Genomic DNA, 24,920 nt, shown 5'->3' on the forward strand with positions numbered 1-24,920 from the left:
ACTTAAATGAGGAGGTAGAAAGACCTGCACTGTAAAAACTATAAAACACTGGTGAAAGAAACTGAAGATAACACAAGCACATAAAAAGATATCCCATGTTCATGGGTTGGAAGGACAAATATTGTTAAAATGTCCATACTACCCAAAGCAATCTTCAGGTTTAATACAATCCCTATCAAAATACCAACAGCATTTTTCACAAAAGTAGGACAAACAATACTAAGAGTTTGTATAGAATCACAAAAGACCCCAAAGCCCAAAGCAATCTTAAAAAAGAAAAGCAAAACTGGAGGTATGACAACTCCAGATTTTAAGTTATACTACAAAGCTGTAGCAATCAAAACAGTATGGTACTGGCACAAAAATAGACACATAGATTAAAAGAACAAAATAGCCCAGAAATAAATCCACAAATTTATGGGCAATTAATCTTTGGCAAGGGAGGCAAGGATAAGCAATAGGGAAAAAAGTCTCTTCAACAAATGCTGTTGAGAAAACCGAACAGCTACATGAAAAAGAATAAAATTGGACCATTTTCTTACATCATATACAAAAACAAACTCAAAATGGACTAAGAACCTAAATGTAAAACATTAAATCTCAAAAATCACAGAAGACAGCACAGGCAGTAATTTTTCTGACATTGGCCATAGCAACATTTTTCTATATACATCTCCTGAGGCAAGGGAAGTAAAAGCAAAAACAAACAATTAGGAGGACATCAAAATAAAATGTTTCTGCACAGTAAAGGAAACAACAAAACTAAAAAACACAGCCTACTGAATGGAAGAAAAAATTTGCCAATGACATATCTGATAAAGAGTTAGTACCCAAACTATAAAAAGAACTGATATAACTCAACACCAAAAAAACAAACAAACAACAACAAAAAAAACACACCCAAATAATCCAATTAAAAAATGAGAAGACATGAACAGACATTTCTCCAAAGAAGACATCCAGATGGCCAACAGTCACATGAAAAGGTGTTCAACATCACTCACCATAAGGCAAATGCAAATTAAAACCACAATGAGATATCATCTCACACCTTTCAAAATGGCTAAAATAAAAAAACTCAAGAAATAGTAAGTGTTGGAAAAAATGAGGAGAAAAAGGAGCCCTCTTGCACTGTTGGTAAGAATGCAAACTGGGAAAACAGTTTGGAAATTCCTCAAAAAAATTGAAAATAGAACTATCATATAACCCAGTAATTCCATTACTGGGTATTTACCCAAAGATTACGAAAACACTAATAGGAAATATATGCACCCCTATGTTTATTGCAACATTATTTACAGTAGCCAAATCATAGAAGCGGCTCAAGTGTGCAATAATAGATGAAGATAAAGAAGATATGGGGTGTGTGTGTGTATATATACACACATATATACGTATGTGCTCATATAGACACACACACACAATGGAATATTACTCAGCCATAAAAAAGAATAGAATCTTGTTATTTGCAACATAGATGGAGCTAGACAGTATAGCGCTAAGCAAAATAAGTCAATCGGAGAAAGCCAAATACAGTATGATTTTCCTCATATGCAGGATTAAAGAAACAAAACCAAGGAACAAAGGGGAAAAAGAGACAAACCAAAAAACAAATGGTTTTTCTTAACTATAGAAAACAAACAGATGGTTACCAGAGGGGAGGTGAATGGAGGGATGTGTGAAACAGGTGGTGGGAGTTAAGGGTATGCTTTTTGTGATGAGCACTCAGTATTATAGGATGGCTGAATCACTCTATTGTACGCACGAAACTACTATGACACCCTATGTTACCTACACTGGAATTAAAATCTTAAAAAATACTTTAAGGTAGATAAGACTTACTGCACCGTGATTCCAGGGAAGAAAGCCCAGAGAGATGAGTCTAGCATTTGGCACCACATTTTGTGGGTGTAGTTGCCAACGCGGAAGTGGTAGCTGGGATGCAGAGAAACTGAGAAGAGCTTTTGGCCAACTTTAGACAACAGGGTAACAAAAAATTGGAGTTTCAGTTCTGCTGAAGGGGACCCCAATCAATGCCAGATTTTCACTTGGGATCTTGAAAGACTACGTTCTAAAATAAATGATGAGCTGAAAAACATCAGTTTCCCACCTGCCTAAAGCCTGGTTTTGAGTCATTCCCTTCCATTATTGAATTGAGGTGATTTTCTCGCTGCCAGAAATAAAGGAAATCTCCTCTGGAGAAAATGACACATCAGAGCCCCAAACCATCTCTAAAGTTTTACATACACAATGTCTGGCAATTAACAGTAAACAAGCATATTAGTGAAGTGTCAGAACTTGAAGGAAATAATCAGCACCGTAGCTGAGTGTACTCTGCCTTGGACGTTGTCCTGATGATGAGCCACTTGGTGCCGGGAGGAGAAACATGCAGCCGGCTCACTACTTTCTGATCTAAGGAATCAGGCAAAGAACTAGAGCAACCACAGCTGCAGAATGTGAGGGGAAAATGCCAGAAAGGGCAGATTCAGAAAGAGTGAAGCCCAACTTCCACGTGACCTCTGTTCAAGTCTCCGGATAACCCCCAAACTGAGTGTGTGGGGGTAAGTGACCCAGGGAAAGACACAAGAGCTGAACTTTTATTTGAGCTACTCCCCGCCTCAGGTGCCACAAAGTTTCCAGTGTAAGTCTAGCTCAGTCAATTCTCAAACAAACAACAAACCAACAAACAAAAATCAACACTTTTCAGAAACATGGAATGATCCAGAATCTCCACAGCATAACTTTTCACATCATTCAGGACACAATTCCCAAATTATTCAAGTGGAAAAAAAAAAAAAAGAAAAGAAACCTAGGACCTGGCTCATTTTCAAGGGAAAAGACAATCAATAAAGTTCGACCCCAAGCTGACCCAGAATTTTGGAAATATGATGTAAAGACTACACAGTGGCTTCTTAACTACGTCCATATGATAAAGAACAGTACACTCAAAATGTACAAAAAGACAGAAATTCTCAACAGAGAAAGAGAAGAGTATGCTTAAGGTAGATACTGAAATAAGAACGCTTATCTTTGGCAAATAAAATGTGATTCGGGTAACATAGTGTTCCAGTGGCCAATCACTGATTACACTAAACAGTACAGGGCCACAACAACAGCTGTCACGCCACGAAGCATTCGTGATAAACATCCAATAAAGTTTTCTGTCTTTCTGATTTTTCAAATCTGTTCATGACAGCGTCGCAAGAATGTTCTACCACGCATTGACCTCGACCAGCAGGAAGGGTGAAGAAAAGGAAATCTTATCCCATGTGTCAGGAACATTCTCAATAAAAATACGCATAATGAGAGATAAACCCGACTGTAATTACTCACGGAGGCCGTTCTATGATTATATTCCCAATGAGACAAGTAAGCCGAATATACATTAAAAGTGTCCATAAACACTTCTGAGGGAGGGCTGGCATTTCATTTCACAACAGATTTCTCGGATACCGAAGACCAGAACATTCCTAAGATCCTCCGCAGTCTGTGAAAGCCACGGATGGCTGTGGATGCGGCCGGTCAGCTTACCATTTCTTCCACGTAAGGGTAAAGCATGTCTCCAAAGTACTCTGTAGCTTCGATCGGAAGCTGTGCTGGCAAATTGTCGATGGAACACATCAGAATCCCAGAGCCTTCCACACTAGGAGAAGCAAGATGCTTTATTCAGATGTACAAAGTGTCCTGTGCGACATCTAACCTCTCCAGACGTCTACTCCACTATATGTGCTCCGTAATGATGTGTGAGTGTGCACCAAAGTATAGAAGGAAATAAACAGGCTTTTCGAACAAAACTGCCCTTCTTGAATATAAAAATAGTGAAAGGGAATAAAGGGGAAAGGAGAAAAAAATGAGTGGGAAATATCAGAAAGGGAGACAGAACATGAAGACTCCTAACTCTGGGAAGCGAACTAGGGGTGGAGGAAGGGGAGGAGGGCACTGAGGGGGCACTTGACGGGATGAGCACTGGGTGTTATTCTGTACGTTGGCAAACTGAACACCAATAAAAAATAAATTTATAAAATAAAAAAATAATAAAATAATTAAAAATTTTTTTAAAACACTGCCCTTCTTCCACAACCCATCTCCCAGTTGAGTACAGCCTACAAGGTGAGGCATCTAAGGGTTGGAATCTGCATGCAGGCTTTCTACCCGATGTTTTCAGACGTCGGAGCAGATGCCTGGATCTTTGCATCGCCTTCATAAAAATGGAGGAATTGAATGTTTTAAACTAGTACGTCAAGGTAAGGAAGTGACATATTATCCTCCATCTCTCACCAACCACAGCCTTGCAGTCTCACCTGTCATGAATAATATGCTGGTCCGCATCATACATGCAAAAGGGATGTTCTATTGTCGTACATTCGGTCATGAACTCTATAGAGCCTCCCGTGTCAGCCGAAATGTCGCATATCGCCACGAGCCTGAAAATGACACTCGGGTGAGAGCTTGGAACTTCTCAACAAGATTGAAAATGAGTAAAAATGAAAGGTACTTGAACAACTTATAGCAGGGGGTGCCCAATATTTCCTGGGCTCGTCAGCTCTTTTTCCTACAGTTCACTGTTCGGGACGCTGTGTTCTTCTAGGGTATGGACAATCTTCCCAATACAAGTTTTAGTCTCCACACACAAAAATAAGAAGGAAAAGAACAGCAGGAGAAAAATAGGAAATCCCTATTTTCCTAAGGAAAACAAGGAAGTAGAAAACCCCTTCCCTAGAGAAATCATAAGAAACAGTCTAGTTAACGTTAACCTGTTTAGCCAATTCTGAATAACTTATGAAGGTTTGACTACACCACCCCCACCCTGCTTAGAGGCACAAGGTTTATTCTGAGGGGACTTTGTATGATCAATGACGACAGGACACACAGATACCTTGTCCTCCATGGAAGGTGAGGCCAGTGCGCCCCACCAGAAGGTTTGGAATTGTAGTTCACTCTTTGTGCAGTGGGGACAGGCCTGGGCTTGTCTAGCCACCACATAATTCTACATGTTAATAGAGGGAAATCTCTAGAATTATGAACAGGAATCTCAGCCCAGCTTTTGAAATCCTTTAGGGGATGACCAAGAATTCCCTACCCAATCTCCAACTACCACTTGCCTTTATAAACTCTGCACTAAAAAATAAAATAAAATAAACTCTGCACTAGCGCTAGACTGTTAGACTCAGTGTGTCTTAAATCATGCTTTGGTGGGTCCATATTTATCAAGCACCAATCCTATTGCTTGAAATTCTCGTTGTCTTCAGTGCTCCCTTTCAAGGCTTTGCTGAGCCCAGTATTCCCGTTTTCTTCTCAATCCTTGTACTATTTATTGCTCCTAGCATTCCCTTGGCATTTACCTCATGCCAGCTACATGCCTGAGGGTAGCAATCATATCTTTTCTCCATCTTTCAGCTTAACAGAATGCCAGGCAGATGAGGTGTTCACAAATATTTACTGATTGGTTATGTAATCCAACGTGTAATAATTATTTGAATGCAAATTGTTATGTCGGGCAATGTCCTGCGTTCTTGTAGCCAAGATAAACAGGACCCCTATCTTTAAGGAGATTAAATGTTAATGGGAGGGAGAAAAGCCATAAACACAGGAAAATAAATGATCGTGAATTTCAGGGGGAAAAATAGTGACAGACCAGAGAGAGATGGGAATGGGGATACAGAAGATCCTTCGTAGGAAGTTACCTTTAAGCTTCATGTAGGGTTAAGAGAAAAGAGTTTCAAGAAGGAAGGTTAACTGTCAAATGTTGCCAAGAGATCAGGTGAGATAAAGCAGATCGCTAGTCATTAAGCCTCAGATCCGGTGATATGTGGGTCCCCTGTGGATGACTCCCTAAAAATGGGCTTTACTGCTAAAAACCACCATCATTACTGAAGTGAAGTCCTTACTTGTGTGGTAATGCAGGGCAGCCTTCCACACCAGCAACAGAGGACTTGCCTGGCACCAAGAGACTCTGGACATCTTGGCGAGTTAGTAGACGAGGGGTGTTTTGTTCCCAGTAGATTCCATTAATCAAGCAAGTTGTATAGGGTGCAATCTGTAAAGCAGATGCCAAGTTCAACAAGACAGGCAACAGCAAATTTCAACGCAGTAGGCCGCGGGAGACCTAGCAGTAAAGTTTACGAGAAATAATTCCATGTTACTTCTAACTGACTTACTATTTGCCATGCCAGTGGCCATTCTGTGAGGCAAGGACAATACATAGCCACCCAGATTTCAGCGTAGGATTACTCCGTGATAGAGAAGTACATGAACATAAATGTGTTAGTATTTCTGTTTTCCCATATGCTGCACGGCCAAGAAAAAGGAAAGGACAGAATCAAGTGGCCCAGCTCTCTATTTCCAGCTCAACCACCAGTTGTGTGATCGACATCATGCTGCCTCAACTACCTCTGAGCTCTATTTTCCTTACCTGCCAGATGGGAATATGTACCCCATTCCTCAAAGGAATGCTGTGAAGATTAACTCAGATAATATCTGTAAGCTCCATGGACAAACATGCTACATGCATGCATATGTGGCAACTAGATCGTTATAAATCTTAGGATGCATCCAATCACCAATATTTCTGTGATTGGGGGAAGACAAGGAATGGAAATTTACTAGAGTTTTAATTTTTCAGTCTGAAACTAGCTTCATGATCTTTGTTTCCCAGGCATCTCAAGCATTCTCAAGCTACAGGCTCTACATGCTATAACAGCTAAATTTCAAACCAGGATCTACAATCTTGTTGTCCAAACATATTTAAAATTATTTAAAACATTCCTTTTCATAATAATTGCAGGCACTTTTAGTTTATTTATTTTTATTTTTTTGGTTTGTTGGTTTATTTTGAGGAGGACTTTGCAGTAGCTCCGACAGAACACACAAATACATTGTTCTTCTTAGGAGATAAGGCCAGCGTGTTCCCACCAGAAGGTTCTGGATTATAGGTAACTTTTTGCACAGTGGAGATAGATCCCTGCTAATGCAGCTGTGCTATTTCACCCTAGTTCCCTACAATCAATGTCGGGCATTCCCAAACAGCTGGCTGTGGTCAGGATCGCAATCTGTGGCCATAGAAGGGATGAACCTAGATTGAGATGAAACCTCATAGACAGTGTGCTTTGCCCATAGCATTAACTAATCCAGGATAAATACAGAAAACAGTACTCCACAGGCCTGAAGTAGAAACACAGACAGTAAAGCAAAGAGCAGACCCACTCAACCCCTAAGCAAAGGCCACTCCAAACATCAATAGAAGCCAACAACTCCTAGGGCCAACCCAAAGGATTCACAAGTCCATATGAGGAGCAAACCAAAGTATGCATTTATAATCCCTCCTTGGAAGCAGCCTAACTGCAGTATATTATGAGCAACCAACCCAGAAGCTGAGGGTGATACTCACATCAGTATTAAAACGACTTATGTAGCGCTCAGGATATTTGTCATACTCTACAGGATCATACACACCATCTGTTTTCCTGACAAGATGATGATGGCGACTTAACACCGTCCCATACACTTTTCTCAGGTCTTGCAGAGGAGAAAGAAATTAGTAAAGTAGGTGACAAATGGTAAAGATTTATGGTGATAAAATATTATAACACAGAAACTGTTAAAAACAGTAAAAGATATGTACAGTCACCCCCCCCTCCTCCTTACCCCCATTTTGGGAAACTTCTTTCAATTCATGTGGCTCTACATATTCACAAGGTAACTCATTGAAGATTTCTTGGGCTCCCTGCAAATAATACATGAGTAAAGATCTAAAAATCAATGGGACGAAAGCCAACACAGTTTCCTGCAAAGATTCCAATTCACTTTCCCCACAATTTTTAGCTCCACTTGTCCTGTAGGGCAATGAGGACTGCAACACAGAAGTACAGATAAGCCTCTTGCATGGTCTACAAACCAGCTTTTATTCAAGTATGAACAGCATTCATTGGAAGGAACTTTATTTATTTATTTTTTTTACTTAGTTACTCGGAGTAGACACAGGAGTGTTTAGAAATGGGAGCACAATAAAATATTTCTATTTACTTTTTGTTCTGTTGCAGAATTATTTCAAGTGAGGAAACTATATTTCCTATGAGAAAAAATCAGATGCTTATCTCACAGTGTAATACAAATAGTGATGTCCTGTTTGTAAAATATTTTCATTGAAAGATCTCTTTCCCAATTACAAGTTTCACCAATCGCAAATGCCTTCTCAAAACTATCCCAGAAAGGAGAAAATATTAATTCCGGTCCTGAATTAAGCTTCCTAAAATATTTTGGGCGAAGCTCCAAATCATTTAAAAAAAAAAAATTCACATCCTGTGCTCATGTTGAAACTTTTGGCTATCTCAGCGATAAAGGTAAAACAGATCACCCGGAGAAGAGACCTTCATACCATTAACAATGGTTTATCCCTCTAAAAAGAACAAGTGTTCAAAGCCTCTGACAGCGTGGAGTCAACTAAAAGCAAAGAAGATGAGTTTGGACCGTCACCGCTCTATACTGTGGGAAAAGTTAGGTAGGTAGGAAAAGGACCAAAAATAGAACACCTGCTCCTCCAGAAGCAGGGCTCCGAAATGACCACAAAATGCTCACTTATCCTGGGGTTAGTTTCAGAGTTTCGACTGCTTCACAGAAAGAAGAATTTCTCAGAAGTATCTAAGAAGTTACCTTAGAGACGTTACCGGTCCCTGTGAACACAAATGTTAAAGGCCCTATGGATTTTGGCATCAAACCCAGAGATATTTCGTAGCCAGCGTCACGGACGGCCTGCACAGCCTGACTGCTGTTCCTGTAGTTATGAGCCATGCCGATGTGCTGGAAGCAAGCACACACGAATTCCAGTTAGCCTACAGCCTGAGACATCTTCCTGATACGCATTTTCAAAAGAAATAAACAAAATACACATCTCACCATGAAAGGTGTGTGATGTCCCAAAGCAAGGAGCCTCAGCCCCATTCCGTGTAAAATGTTGATCATCCCTGTTGCAGAATCAGACCAACAGAAGAGCCGTTATCAGGAGCCGAAGCCGTTCTCTCCGACCATCCTCCAACCTGCTCGGTGCGCTGATGAAGCACAGACCACAGCATCCCAAATTTGGAAGGGGGCCGGGGGTCACCATATCCATCCCCTCAATTTCCTGCCGTCCAAAGCGCTAACCCAGCTGCATCCCTACCTGTCCCTTCCACTTCCGATCCTGCCAGAATGGAAAGAGGGTCCTTTTTCTCTCCTGTGCTTATCCTCTCGCCTCCGCTCCGGATCCCATCCCCTCCCATGCGTTCTCTAAGGAATTCACTCCTGAAATTAGTCCTTTCGCTATCCCTCCCTATAGGCTCACTCTTCTCAACATTCAAAAACACTTGCATTTCTCTCCAATTAAAACGAAGAAACAAACAAACACAAGGTCAGCATTGACCTTCTGGCTGCCCTCAGCAAATTCAGTGAACAAGTGTCAGATCTCGACTTACCTGTCAGAGACTTGCCACTGTGAAATCCCTCACTTAGAGCCCTTTCTTCCCTCCGCATCCCTGACTTGAAAATTTTCATCCCACATTTCTATAGGTCCCTCTTTCCAAGTCCATTTCTTTTAAATTAGTGTCCTCTGCCCTCTCCTCGAGCATTAATCAGCTTCAGGATTCTGACCAGGGCCCTATTCTCTTCAATCTCTACTATTTTTTCCTTAGCTAATTTTATCGAGTCCTAATTTTCAAGTATTCTGTATATGCTGATGACCCCAAGTCTGTATCTCTAACACTGATATTGTATTTCAAGACCTGACCAACTACCTCATGGATTTCTCGATTTGGACTCAAATAGTGAAAACTCAGCATACCCATAGCAAAGACCTCAGCATCCATTCTCCTCTTCCTCTTTTTAGGAACAGAACTTCCCTTCCAAATGTTCTTTGATCTTTTTTCTGAAGTCAACTTTTAAAAGAGTAGTTTATATTCAATACAACGCACCGATTTAAAATGTACCATTTGATAACTGTGAACACACGTACCCATCCATATTACCACCGACAAAATCGAGATACGGAATAGTTCCATCCCCCGAGTCAACCCTCCCCAATCCTTTGTTCCAGAAAACTGCTGATCTTATTTCTCCCTGTAGAGAGTCGTTAATTCTACAGTTTTATGTAAATGAAATTGTAACTATATACTCTCCTAGACGTGTCTGCTTTTACTCAGCTTGTTTTTCAGATTCATACATAATTCAGTGTATTAATAGTCTACTTTTTATTGACAAGGAGTTTCCATTTTATAGGTATATCACAATTTATCCATTCCTCTGCTGATGGACATTTGGATTATTTCTAGGCTATTATGAATGAAGCTACTAGAAGTAAGTCTTTATAAGAAAATAATTCATTTCTCTTGATAAATCCCTATGAGTAGAATTTCTTGTATAGATTGATATTCAAGTTTTTTTATTTCTTCCTGAGTTGGTTTTGATAATTTTGTCCTTCAAGGATTTGTCTATTTGATCAATATTGTCAAATTTATTGGCCTATTCATAGTATTTTCTTACCCTTGTAATGTCTACATGATCAATGTTGAAGAACACTCTTGTATTCCTAATATTGGTAAATTGTGGCTTCTCTCTTTTTTTAAATCAGTTTAACAGGAAGCTTATCAATTTTATTGATTTGTTTAAAAAGAACTAGCTTCTGACTTCATTTTCCTCTTGTTCTTTTCCTTGTATTTGCTTTAATTACTTCTTCTTTCCTTTATAAGATGGAAGTTTAGGTCACTAATTTGGACTTTCTTCTTTTCTAATAAAAGCATTAAATGCTATAATTTGCTTCTAAGCACCACTTTATCTCTACCCCATAAATTTTGGTATGCTGTTTTAAATTTTCATTCAATTCAAAGTATTTTCTGATTTTCCCTGTGATTTCTTCTTGACTTATGGGTTATTCAAAAATACACCGTTTATCTTCCAAATATCTAGAAATTTTCTAGATATCTTTCTACTATTATTTCAACATCAGCTTTATTATAGTTAGAGCACATACTCTGTGATTTCAAACATTTCATGTTTATTAAGAACTGTACTGTCACCCAGCATATGGGCCCTCTGGGTGAATGCTCAACAACCGTCAGTTATGTCAGGGTGGCTGATGGGGTCTTACTGTTCTATATCCCCACAAATTTTCTACTTGTTTTAACAATAAGAGACCTTCAAGTAATTGAACCTAATACAGAGTTATAACATAAAGTGATGTTTCTTCAACTAAAGAAGGTTCAAAATATTAATTGGGACAAAAATCAAGTGGAGTTTCCCCCCAACTCCAGCTCTTATCCTTTCTAGACCACTCCTCTCTTGGTTTCTGCCCTTGCATCTTCTCCCTTTCTTTCCCCCTTTCTTCTTCTCCACAATTTCTCATCACCAAACTGACCTCTCCTAGTCTTCCAAACAGAACTATCTAAAAAGTCAGATCCTATTCATAGTTGCTCTCCTTGTCCTTGCTTTCTTTTTCTTTTTAACTTTTGTGATAAAGATATGTGATGATTTGCCTTGTTATTTTATTCTCCCAATATTCATCACCCTTAGTCACACCCCCGTGTTTATTTGTATTAGTGGAAATGAACACTTCTATGCCCTTGCCACAGAAAGAAAGAAAGCACAGTAACTTCCCAGGCAAATTCAGAAAGTGGGTGACATAAAAGCCCTGGCATACCTACCTGCCACACCTGCCCACTGTCCAAATGCCACTACCCGTGTTCCTCTATGATCCACCATTTTCTCATAATCAATAAGCCGGATTTCCTGAGGAAAGGATAAAAATATTCACCCAGACCCATTAAGCTTAATCTCAATGAGTAAAAGCACATATATGAGCAAATAAATATTCCACATTTCTTTCTCCTATAAAACATATCTTGACTCTATAAGTCACCCTCAGGTGTACCATGAAATATTTAGAAAACGCTAGATCACAAACCAACGATAGGTTTGTGGTCAGAGATGGTCCTAGCAGGGTGATAAAGGCCCCCTGATGGTAATCAATAAAATAAGAAAGGCAGGAATTCCTTTAGCTTTTAGGCCTGCACATTCTACATATATTATCTATATAGTCCCACTCGTCCCCACATCCTTCTAGTCTCAGAGAAAACAAGTCCCTCCCGGGGCTAATCTCTGTCAGCTGGATCCCAGCCTTTCCCCCATGTCTTCCACGACCACTCGTGAACTTTATCTTTCCGGCATCACCCCTATGTACCCTGCTCCTTCCTACCTTAAAAATGACAGCACCCCCTCTAAGTCCATACATGCAACCAATCTTGTTCTGTTTCCCTTCCTCTTTCCCTCTTTTTTCTCCATCCATTTACAAAGTAGCACATGCTGCCTACTTTTCACTTTCTCACCTTCGCTAAAACCACATTCTTCGTTTGTCTTTGGGAATCTTCCCTCTCAGAAATGCCTTAGTAATTCATGCTTAAAAGCTCTTGATACACTGTAATCATAGAATGTTTTAAATAGTCATTTTATCTCCTCAAAGATCATATGATTTTTACCATGTGCTTGAATTTAAGAATGTTTAGTGTTGGGATCCCTGGGTGGTGCAGCGGTTTAGCGCCTGCCTTTGGCCCGGGGCACAATCCTGGAGACCCGAGATCGAATCCCACGTTGGGCTCCCGGTGCATGGAGCCTGCTTCTCCCTCTGCCTGTGTCTCTGCCTCTCTCTCTCTCTCTCTCTCTCTCTGTGTGTGTGACTATCATAAATAAATAAAAATTTTAAAAAAAGAATGTTTAGTGTTCATCCACCTGCAAGTCATCGGTTACAAAAAGCTGCCGTGTTGGTTGTTTTTATTAATTTTCTTGTCACGAACAAAAGTTCGTATCATAACAACAACAACAAAATGTTTCTAAAGTACTTTTTTAAGGAGTCTATCTGCTTAAGGTGAAACCTTTTTCTTATAATATTATTTCCATTATTTACTTTTTGAATTTGTTCTTCAAAATCACTAGAAATTCACTAGCCCAGGTCTAGCCTATTTGAAGTGGGTGGGAATGTATTCCATAGGCTACACAAACACATTTCCCTCCATTGCTTTCAGTGTTTGTGAGGTCTCCTGTCCACTCCCTGTTCTCAGATTCTAGCCTAGTTTCTAATGCCCTAATCTAACACCCTACCCGGTTTGGAGCCTGGCCTTCTCTATCCACACTCACTGTCTACCCTCAGCCCGTTTCATGGCCGTAGGAGCCATCAAGTCTCTGACAACTACAAATACCTATCGAGAGAAGCCGCCCTCCTGAGCTACAAACTCATACCAATGGCTCGCTCCTTAAAATCTAATGTTTAAAGTCTAAAATCTCCTTAGATCTCTAACGGACAAATTAAACTCAAGAAGCCCTAAACTTGACGCCTGAGGCTCCCGCCCAAGCCTGCTCCCTCTCGCAGCACCATCATCTCAGTCCGTGGCAACTCCTTCGAACTGCTCAAGCTGAAACCTTGGACCCCTCTCATTCCGCTCCTTCTCCCATATTCCACATTCGTCTCACCAGCGACTTCTGCAGGGTCTGACCTCTAAATGACACCCAATATCGGGTCTTGTCTCACCGCCTCTACTTCCACCACCCTCGTGTGAGCCACTGTCCTCTGTAACCCGGTGTCCCTGCGAGTCTGGACTAACATCACATCAATTTGCTCCTCCCATCTCCAATATCACCCACACAGTGGGCTGAATAAGCACCTTAGAACATGATGGACTCGAACCCTCCACTCAACTAGACCTGCACGACTTTGTGCAGCGATGCTCTCTCCTTGGAAGACTCTTCCCCAACGGATATGACTTGATCCTTCACATCTTTCAAATTTTTGCTCAGTGCCAAATTTGTGCTGAGTCTCTCCCCGGTCATCCTATTTAAACTATTGTCACACCCTCCCCAGAGTGCCCAGAGCCCCCCTTCGCCTCCTGGGTCCTATTTATCACCATCACACGTATCTCTAAATGACAGGTGGGCTATCTGATTTATATATTTATCATCTGTCTCCTCCCACTGGAATGTAAGCCCTGCGAAGACAGGGGTACCTTACTGCCACTGCAGTGAAGAGTGTCCGACACACGGCAGACACTCGCTTAATATTTATCGAATGAATACTCTGCATTTTAATCAGCTGATAGTTTTTCCATAGTACTTATATCTCAAAAATTATTTCTTCCTTTATGAATGTTAATAAATGTAAAAGGAATTCCCAGTCTGGTTCTGGCATGACAGAACTGTGCAGCCTCAGCCAAGTCACTTTGCCTCTCTGGGCTCCATCTGAAAAATGAGGGAGGTGGATTATATGATCCCGGAGGCTCTTTTTAGCTCTAAATTCCACTTTGTAATATCTGACCAATTGACCTAATAAAGCACTAATCATGTAGGGGGAACACTTCTAACATTCTTTCTTTTCAGTACAAAAGCGATGCAGTGTTTGGTTTCTCTCCTTACAAACTCCAAACCTGTAGAGCAGAGGAGCCCTAAGAGCAGCAGACTATTCGAGCACCACCTTTCCTAGTGAGGTGAATAACAGGATGTGTTTCCTAGATGCTGAAAGAAAACTAAAACTCTACTAGGCAAAAGGCAATATTGTTTCTATGTTAATATTAATGATTACTGGTCACTAATTACCTGTCTCAGAATCTCATCCAGTAAGCCCATATTGGCCTCCTGCGCCTTTATTGTGTGGGAGAAGAAGGCGTAAGTCTTCTTAGACATTAATTTTTCCTCTGGGGGTCTTTTAACTCCCAAAATTAGGCAAGCTTCAGAAATATCCTCCTGAAGAATGCCACCAGCTTTGACATATTCCTGGGAATGCAATTTTGGTTAAAAGTTATTTCCCTAATTTGCTATGTTCATACTTTCTTTAATAAATAAGTGTAACAATTAAAGGCACAATCTTTTGAAGGCATAAAATCTGTATGGGTTAGAGTGACTGATAGAATAAATACTTCTGGTATTTTTAGTTTCTAGCTAAAGATCAATTTAATGTTTGACTTTTGTAGAAAAAAAAAAAAACCCAGTGAGAAAATTCACCACCTACTCTTATTTAAGACCAGTTAATAGTTTGATCATAACCACTAGTTCATATCACTTAAAAATATTTGTAAAATGTATATTTTATTTTGTATGAACAATGCACTGAAATGCTAATAATTTATTACTCAGGTATATTTTTAAAAGAAATATATATCTGCAATATTTATTTTTTTCCCTTTTTTGGGGGGGGGGGTCAATTAGTATTTGTTATTGCCCCATTCCATCCAGTAGACTGTGCTAGAGATGAGATGACAAAAAAACAGACATTTGTCCTATAAAGCAGCTCACAAAATACAGTAAAAAGTCAGGAGCACAGTAAATGAGGCTGAATTCAAAAGAATTCTGAATAGCAGAATCTAAGTGATACATTAGTCCAATGGATATTGAGACAATTCCTGGGTGAGATTATGAAGGAAATATGAAACTTTAAAGTAATCTAAAAGGCTAGGTAGGATCTGGAGAGACAGAGGTGAGAAATGCAAGGTAGTAATATCAGTAAAAAGTATTGATGAAATATATACAAATATGGAGACAGGAAAATAAGGACATGTTTGGGCACAATGGATAAATCAATTTGGAAAAGTAGACTAAATATTATCATGGTGAATATGATCTTTGTTGGACAAAAAATAAAAATCATCATCAACATTGATTAATAAATTAGTACTTACCTTACTGAGCTCTTTGCAGGAATTATTTCATTTAATTTTCATAAAACTCCCATGAGGTAGGTACTGTTATTATGGCCATTTTATCAATGGGAAACGTGAGGCTTACACATTTATCTGAGATTGAATAGCTAGTACATGAAGACAATAGAAGTTATTCCAGATATCTGAATAAAGGGTTAGCATGATCCAGGGGGAATTAAAAGAGCATCAAAAGTGGCAGTTGAATAAAAGGAAGATGGCTCCAGGGAGGAACCTACTTTAAAGGAAACCACAGATGGATAGACGCTACAAGGATGAACGTACGATTTACAGCTGGTTTCTTTAAAAGCAATCTATTGGCTCATCTGTAGTAGATGGGTTTAAATAAATCACGAATCATGGAGTAATTACGACAGAATGATTCAAACGCAGCCATTAAATAGAAATGAAGCAGAGCTCCATGAACAGGCAAGGAGTGAGTGGCAGGATACGTTGTTGACTAAAGAAACAAGGTACCATGAAGTATGCATAGTAGACAGCCTTCCATGTCAGACTAAGGGGGAACCAAAAATACACATATACACGCTCCTTTTTGCAAGAAGAAATATAGGAATAACAGATCAGAAACTAATGATGATAGTAACCCAGGGAGTGGGTGGGAACAGTATGTAACGGATTAAGATGAGAGGAAGACTTCTCTGCATTACATCATTCTACAGTTTTAATCTTTGAAACTTGTAAATATTTCACTTATTTAAAAAATATAATTAAATCAAAAAGGATTTAAAAGCAAACTTTAAAATGTATAGAAAAATGTAGATAAATCCAACTGTATATCACATTGACAATTTAACTACATAGAAAGAATGACTCAAATAACTTGAATACAGCACTCTGGACATTCTTTGTGAGATATATTCTAAGAGCAAAAAACCTTTTAACTCAAAAATATTAAACCCCATTTAATAGGCTTATTTTTTATTGAAGTATAATTGACATAGACTACATTAGTTTCACGCGTACAACACAATCATCGGTATTTGTATTTATTGCAAAATGATCATCACAATAAATCTAGTTAACATCCATCTCCATGCATAATTATGTGAGAACTTTTAAGACCTACTCTCTGCGTTAATAGGTTTGCTTTAGTTGTAATATTAGTATCGTGATTCCAAAACTAACTTTATGTGTAATACAGGATAAAGCAGAAAACATGCATTATTATTATAAAGAATTAAAATTTTCACTGCTGGATAAAATAGATACAAATATAAAATTTTTAAGGTAATGAAAACCTGCAATGTTAAAAATCTTCATTGAAATAGTATTAACTCATGATTTAATAAAATTAAATAATCTATATTATACACATGTGTAATCTGTGCATTTCTTAGCTCTATTCACTGAAAGTGCTAAGGGCAACCAGTAAAAATAAGCACACCTAACACAGATATCCAATCTTGGGTTCTATGAACTAAAAGAAATCAGGCCTCCCTGATGAAATGGCTCATCCCAGGGGCAGGGCGAAAAAAGCAGGAGGTAAGACTAAGACCATTTGTTGTTGCAGGAAACAAGAAAGCTGAAAAATAAATGGATTCATGTCCAAAGGACATAGGGGCACCCTTAAAGGAACCATCTATCTCAAATTTGGGATAATTGGGATATTTAAAACATAGTTAATAAATCATCATACATTAAATGAAAAATGCCCATGCATCCGTAATGATTGATACTCGAAAGAGCAAGAGAGAAAAGAGAAACTAAGGGAAGTCTCTTTTCTATAGAAGAATATGAGCCAATAAACTTAGAAGACTGATAAAATCAGAAAATCATCACTTTGCAAGCTTCCACACACACAAAAAAATGATTCAGGCAAAGATTATCAGTATATGCTAACACCTTCAGCAGCAGGTAGTTGAGAAACAAGATTCACGGGTCTCAAAACATCATCCCGCAGACGACTCTGTAGCTACAAAGGTTAAAGGTGCTTGGACAGTCGAGAGACCCGGTGGCAAGGTCTCAGCCAAGCTGCTGCGAACTCCTGCCCTCGGGACAGCCTGACGCTTCGCGGGAAGAGTACGCACCACGCCTATAATATCTAAGTCAACAGTGTTGTTGTTTTTCTAAAGATTTTATTTATTTATTCATGACAGACAGACAGAGAGAGAGAGAGCCAGAGGCACAGGCAGAGGGAGAAGCAGGCTCCGTGGAAGGAGCCTGATGTGGGACTCGATCCTGGGACTCCAGGATCCAGGCAGGCGCCAAACCGCTGAGCCACCCAGGATCCCCGTCAACAGTGTTTTAACCCGAATCTAATCACAAGGCCCAGACCAACAGCACCCAGAAGCAGGCCATTCATTACAAGTCAGCTAGTCCGGACTCTTCAAAAAGAGCCAGTGTCCTAGAAACAAACAAATCAGAAGGGTGGGCTGTTCTGGATTAGAGAGACATAACAATAAATGCAACAGGCCTTAATTAATTAAGCCTCAATTAAAATTAAAGACCATAACGTGACCCTGGGGTCCCGGGATCGAGTCCCGCATCGGGCTCCCTGCATGGAGCCTGCTTCTCCCTCTGCCTGTGTCTCGGCCTCTCTCTCTCTCTGTGTCTCTCATGAATAAATAAATTAAATCTTAAAAAAAAAAAAAAGGCCATAAAGACATTTGAGACCATGGGATTTTGAAATGGATGATGTGAGATGATATTATGGAATTATTAATTTTTTAGGTATGAGAGTTACGTAGGAAAGTGATTTACCCCCAGGAAATGCAGAAGGGTCTTGTCGCCGCAGTCCCAGGACAGGGCGGCACAGGGAGATGGTGACTGAGGGACATGCCCTCCTTCTGAAGGGAATCCCTCCATCCCTCAGCTGGAGAAAGCAGGGCAGCGGGGGAAAATAAGACTCGACGGACTAAATTCTAGGCTCAAATAAAAATTCCAACTAGAAATCTCATCGTAATCACAAGAAAGGAGTGTTGTCATGTGGTGTTTAAGTGACATTAGGAAACACTTCATTTTTACTCAGAGGCCCCTTGACTTCCATACGCGGGTCATTTTAGCTGCACATATTTAGAAACGATTAGAAACATGTACCTTATCGTGAATGGCCCGCCGGTTGGAAGGCTGTATTAGGACTTTGTATCCCAGGTTGGTGATCCCCTTGATGTGCCGCGGAGCCAGGGGCGCCCTCCGCTCCCAAGCGTTCACGTCCTCCCGCCTCAGGGCCATCACGGCCTTGTGGTGAAGGCCCCGCCGGCCCAGGCTGCTCCCCGGCGCTCGCAGCATCTCGGGGCCTGGGGACCGCAAAGACAGGGTAAGGGGACAGCCGGGCTGGGGGCGGCCGGGCTCTGCTGTGAAAGCCAGAGAAAGGGGAAGGAGACCTTCCAGGGTCAAAGTGCTCCTTTAGCTAAGAAGCCAGGTGCCTCTGCTCCTCAAAGGTGTGCTCAGGACAAAAGCTTTGGGCAGGTGTCCCCCCCACCCCACCCCCAGGGCACCTACAGGCCCGGATTCAGGCCCATTGTGCCGGCCTCAAGGCTGTGACCTTCAGTCCTGGCCGAGACCCTGGACAATCCAGCCGCCACCTCTGCCAGGTTGCACCTTGGACCGGTCCCCGAACTAGTGCCACTGTGAGGGGGGGCCCTGGGTAGTGACCTGCTCCTGGCAGCCCAGCGAGGCCCAGGCCAGCAAGGACGGCCGGGCTCCTTGACAGCACAGGGCCAGTTTCTAGTAATTCCTCGTGCCCCAATCTGTCCAGGCAGATGGGAAATTTAAGAGAACAAAACAAACAGGCTCCTCCAGGACAGGCGTTGGAAGGGGAGAAGCCCTGGCCTGCGCCCCCCGCCCCCCACCCCTTCGCAGCTACCGACGTCACGGGTCAGGGTTTCCTCTCCATCATCCACTTCCTCCTGCTGTTACATTAAACCCAGACCTGTCTCCACCAGTTTTCTGACTGCGATTCCGGCTTCGGGATTCCGGATTGCGAAACACGGCTCATTTGTCCCAACAAGCAGTAGCTACAAGAGGCTTTCTGTGCGTCGGCCGCTAAAGCCCTGCGGCCCCCCTCGGACCTTGCCCTCAGAGGTCACCTCACGGATGATTCGGGGATCGTTGGATGCCAAACCTTCGTTGCTTATGTTTAAGGTCGGCATCAAAATATAGGGACTAAATGCTTTCACGTGTTCTCGAAATTTCCTACTAGTCCCGGCTAACACACACCAAAGTCCTTATGAAGCACGTTTCTGTTATGCCAGACCGCGGTCTCCAAATCAGACCCACTTCACAGACGGGGAAGTTGTGTCTGAACAATGGCACACGCAAGTGCATCTCCTGGGAGCAAGTACTTGCCACTTGGATACAAAACTTTCAGGTCAACTCACAACAGCGACAGGCTCACCGAACAAAGCAAACAGTGAGGAAATCAGCTGCAAAGGCTTTAGAGCATTTTCTATATTCCTCAGCCAGTAGAAATGACAAATACCCACCATGTGCTTCGACGTGGATGGACCTGGAGGTATGATGCTGAGTGACATAAGTCAATAGGAGAAGGACAAACATTATATGTTCTCATTCATTTGGGGAATCTAGATAATAGTGAAAGGGAATATAAGGGAAGGGAGAAGAAATGAGTGGGAAATATCAGAAAGGGAGACAGAACATGAGAGACTCCTAACTCTGGGAAAAGAACTAGGGGTGGTGGAAGGGGAGGTGGGCGGGGGGTGGGGGTGACTGGGTGACGGGCACTGAGGGGGGCACTTGACGGGACGAGCACTGGGTGTTATCCTGTATGTTGGCAAATTGAACACCAATAAAAAATAAATTTATTATTAAAAAATAAATAAATAAATAAAATAAAATAAAATAAAATAAAATAAAATAAAACAAAAATAAAAAGGCTTTAGAAAGAAGAGGGCCAGTGAGAGAAGCAATGCACATGCCGATGAACACGCCCACGACAGCCGAAAGGCTCGGGCCGCTCTCACTTGGGGCAAAAGGCTCAGAGCAGTATTTTCAGTAAAAGGTTGCTACATACTCTCTAAGTTTTGGGATATCTATCCAGTTTTTTTTTTTTTTTTTTTTTTGAAAGAGCGAGAGAGTACATGTGGGAGCGGCGGGGAAGAGCAGAGGAAGAGAGTGCAGAGGAGGCCCCACGCTCAGGCCCCACAGAGGGACAGACAGAGGGACTGAGCTCCCCACAGGGCGACGAAGAAATAGTCGGGTGCTCAACCAGATGAGCCAGCCATGCACTGCCATATGGTTTTGTTTTGAAAAGAGATTATAGGGGATCCCTGGGTGGCTCAGTGTTGAGCACCTGACTCTTGATTTCTGCTCAGGTGGTGACCCCAGGGTCCTGGGATCAAGTCCCACGTTGGGCTCCCTGCATGGAGCCTGCTTCTCTCTGCCTGTGTCTCTGCCTCTCTCTCTCTCTCTCTCTCTCTCTCTCTCTCTCTGTCCCCCATGTCTCTCATGAATAAATAAAATCTAAAAATTATAAATAAATAAATAAATAAATAAATAAATAAATAAATAAATAAATAAATAAAGATAGATTACGGTAGGCCCAAACCCAAGCCCAGGCTCCTTGCACTTAATTCTTCCAAACCACAGGAAAAACTACAACCTCCCATAGGACTTAAGTCCCTATGGTTCTTAAATGAAACCGATTCCAAAAATAAGTGAGTTATTCTGGACACACAGATGAGCCCAGAGAAGGTGCTGCCTTCCCCGCGGGGCTCTCTGTCACATACCACCAGGGACCAAGGGACCCTGCATCCTCTATTCTTAGAAGCAATTCTCGGAGTCAGTGTGAGGGAATATGTTCCGGTAAGGTCGTGTCCCTGCAGCCCAAACTTGATTTAGAATCTTTTTCTTTTTTTTTAAAGGTTTTATGTACTTATTCCTGAAAGACCCAGAGAGAGGCAGAGACACCTGCAGAGGGAGACGCAGGCTCCCTGCAGGGAGCCCGACGCGGGACTCGATCCCGGGACCTCGGGGTCATGCTCTGGGCTGAAGGCGGCCCCTGCACCGCTGGGCCCCCAGGTGCCCCTTGATCTAGAATGCCAGCCTCACCCCACTCAGTGGCCATCCCCCCTCCTCTCTGCGCCCCTCCCCGGTCTGGAGCAGAGGGTGGGGGGGTGGGAGGAGGCACAGACGTGCCCACGTGTAACACACGTATGTATTCGCAAAGGCAGGCTTTGTACGGAGACCAGACCAGACGAGAAGAGTAGCTGGGCGTGATCCTCTGAAGTTTCTTAGGGAAGCTGCTTTCACTTTCACTTTTTGTAGGAAAGTGTCAGCTGTAACACAATATAGTGCCACAGTAACCAGTGATTCAGCAGTATATGTCAAGCACTATGCTGAGCGCCTTACAGGCATGATTTCCTTTTCTCCGCGCAAAAATCTTAGGAAGCAGATACTGTTACCTATCTTCATTTTACGGATGAAAACACTGAACTGGAATCTGACTAGAGCTGTTGCTTCTGAGCAGAAGCAGGACCCCCAGGTTAATATTTAACACCCGGGATTTCCTCTTGGCCAAAGCCCACCGACGCACACCGCACACCGTGTAGACCTGAGCCAAGCCACCGCTGCTCATTCCAGAAACAAATCAGAGCCGTACGGCAGGAAAGGGTCGGTTCTCTCCCGGCATGGGGAGCTGCTACCCGTCTTTTTCCTACGTGCTACCGAAGATCCTTCCTGAGTCACTGCCAGGGTAAATTCTAGGTTACTGGGTGCTTAGAAATAGAGATTTAATTATAGCAGGTATTACTGTTAATAATTCCTTGAGCCTCAAAATGTGGTCTCAACACGGAACTTTCCAGGTCCACCATTCATTTCATTCTGCGGTCATCAAGAAATTTGCAGCAGGGAGGATTTCTTTCGCGCTCCTAGATAGGGCACCGCAGGTGCCTGGTATTTCATGGAAATGCCCAGGTGAGCTGTTTGGGATTTCCCTGTCCCCTATGGTGTGGACTTTTCCAAGAATATCAAGAAGTAAACATGAGATATGCTCCTGGCAATGCTTTCACTGAAACCAAGCAGGGAACCCCACCCCCCCACCCCCACCCCCACCCCCACCCCGGGCTTATCTACTGGCTCTAGGGAGATCACTTGACAGTGCCATGTGCTGATGACAGCCTGGGGGAAGAGCAAGGAGGATGTGGGAAAGCAAGAAAAGGAGATGAAGAGATAAAGAAAGAGGGAAAACAAGGAGGAGGAGCAGAAGAGAAGGGTCAGTCACACAAGCCAGCCGAAGGCAGTAAGACCCTTCCTCTGACAATTTCTAAAGTCTTTTTCCTTCAACACATGAAAAAGGTCAAGGTACCAAATAGCATAAGAATGAAATTTAAAAGATTCTTCAGGACCTTGAAATGACTCTAAAAAGTCATGGGAGTATTATAGGGAATCGCACAGACATGCACGGAGATGGGAGGGCAATGGTGGGGGGGGGGGGGGGAGTAGCAATAGAACATTCGCCAGGACACCGCCTCACCTCCCTGTGCATCTTTCACTGGGGAAAGAACTCGTGACATACAATGATCTATCTTTGCAATGTACAGTGAGGACGGGGCAGGGGCAGAGGGAGGACATCCTCAAATACAAATTCCTGGTATTTTCTATCCTTTTCAAGAGAAGTGGAAGGGAAGATGGCCATTAGAGATAAAGAGGATAGACAGAGCCAGGCAGGCGGAACAACCCAGAATTCCATACATACCCCACCGTTTTCTTTCAGTTACTGTGAAGTAGACCCTGGCTACCGAGGACATTAGCACCCTTAATCACAGGAGGGAACCAAGCTGGGGTGCGGGGTGTTCAGAGAAGATCACAGCTGACAGCTGCAGAGGACGCAGCTCCGGGCCAGGAGTCTCGGCCCGCACCACGTAGTTGGCATCCAGACCAAAATAATCCTGGAGAGGCCCAAGAGGGTTCCAACTGGTGGAACACCTGGTGATGGCCTAGACTCCTCCCCACGCCTCCCCACCCCAAGGCTTGCTAGAACGCGGCTTGGGCAGGCAGCAACACTACCCTCCGGACGTCCACCTCCTGTGGCATCAGTACGGTTTTTAATGCGTCCACTCCCTGTAGAACAGTTAACCATATGTTAAAACACAAACAAACAGACAAACAAACAATAGACTGGCGGCAGGGGAATCCACTAATATTAATTAATCTGGTCTAAGAATATTCATGTTTCCAAGCAGCTACTCAACGTCATCCAAAGATCTAAGACGCAGGACTCTTCTTTCCGGTCTGTGGCCCACAGATTTAGTATCATGGAGATGGAATGCAAAGTCAGTTTTAAGCCGGACTGTGATCCAAAACGTTCATCTGCTTATGTGTCTGCCCCTTCGCTAAACCATAAATGCTTACTCTGTGACCTTGGTGCAGAACTTGACCTGTTCGCGCCTCATTTGCAAAATGGATTCATATTAATGTCTCCCTTTCAGGGCTACTGGGAGGTTCATCCGCGCTAGTATGCACAGAGTGCGGAGCACCTTCCTGCACGCCGGCCGTTAACGCTCAATGCATGTGAAGAACACACAACGGCCCCAAGCCTGGCCTGTCCTCAAAGGGGAGCACAGCCACACCACTAACAGAAAACACTGCCCTCCCTTCCTCTTCCTCACACTGTGGTGAGGCCTTCACAATGGCTCCGCCTTGACCCTCCCTCCCGCTTTTCATTTTTCCTTTTTTTTTTTTTTTTTTTTTTTTCCGCTTTTCATTTTTCAAGGGAAACAAAATGAAGCCCAGTAACCCCTCTCCTCAACGTCACCCTCCAGGCCTGGGTGTTCAATATAAATAACTTAGCATTTAATACTGCATTTCATTACATTTGTGATACAACTTTCACATCTCCCTGAAATAGGGATGTATTTTACAATCCATGGCATCTTAGATTGGATGAAAACAGTAATAATGTTACTTTCCATGCCAAATGTCCAGTTTCCTAATTCCATAGAATTCTTTGGTCATCTCACTAAAGACACTTGCCACTGTTGGCAACGTTGTTTCTGTGAGATAATTAATAAAAGAATATTTGGGGGAACCCCTGGGTGGCTCAGTGGTTTAGCACCTGCCTTTGACCCAGGGTGTGATCCTGGAGTCCCAGATCTAGATGCATGTTGGGCTCCCTGCACGGAGCCTGCTTCTCCCTCTGCCTGTCTCTCTGTCTTTCATGAATAAATAAAAATCTTAAAAAAAAAAAAAGAATATTTGGAAAATGGAAACTTTTCTGTTAGAGGGGCGCTGCAAACATACCAA

The 24,920-nt window shown here is 42.2% G+C and overlaps 1 protein-coding gene across 2 annotated transcripts in view; it reads right to left on the reverse strand.

The window, feature by feature from the left end:
- The window catches only part of AASS (aminoadipate-semialdehyde synthase), a 52,400-nt gene that overhangs the window by 25,155 nt on the left and 2,325 nt on the right, over positions 1–24,920 (reverse strand). For both annotated transcript variants that reach the window (XM_038557487.1, XM_038557486.1), the window contains exons 2-11: positions 18,756–18,955; positions 14,602–14,778; positions 11,667–11,751; positions 8,893–8,960; positions 8,650–8,796; positions 7,645–7,723; positions 7,388–7,515; positions 5,889–6,037; positions 4,302–4,424; positions 3,532–3,643 (exon numbers count right to left, since the gene is read on the reverse strand). In XM_038557487.1, the coding sequence (XP_038413415.1) occupies positions 3,532–3,643; positions 4,302–4,424; positions 5,889–6,037; positions 7,388–7,515; positions 7,645–7,723; positions 8,650–8,796; positions 8,893–8,960; positions 11,667–11,751; positions 14,602–14,778; positions 18,756–18,947 (1,260 nt within the window). In that variant the 5' untranslated portion in view covers positions 18,948–18,955. The remainder of the gene's footprint in view (positions 1–3,531; positions 3,644–4,301; positions 4,425–5,888; positions 6,038–7,387; positions 7,516–7,644; positions 7,724–8,649; positions 8,797–8,892; positions 8,961–11,666; positions 11,752–14,601; positions 14,779–18,755; positions 18,956–24,920) is intronic.

Source organism: Canis lupus, chromosome 14 (assembly GCF_011100685.1).
Source record: "Canis lupus familiaris isolate Mischka breed German Shepherd chromosome 14, alternate assembly UU_Cfam_GSD_1.0, whole genome shotgun sequence".
Classification (NCBI taxonomy): Eukaryota; Metazoa; Chordata; class Mammalia; order Carnivora; family Canidae; genus Canis; species Canis lupus.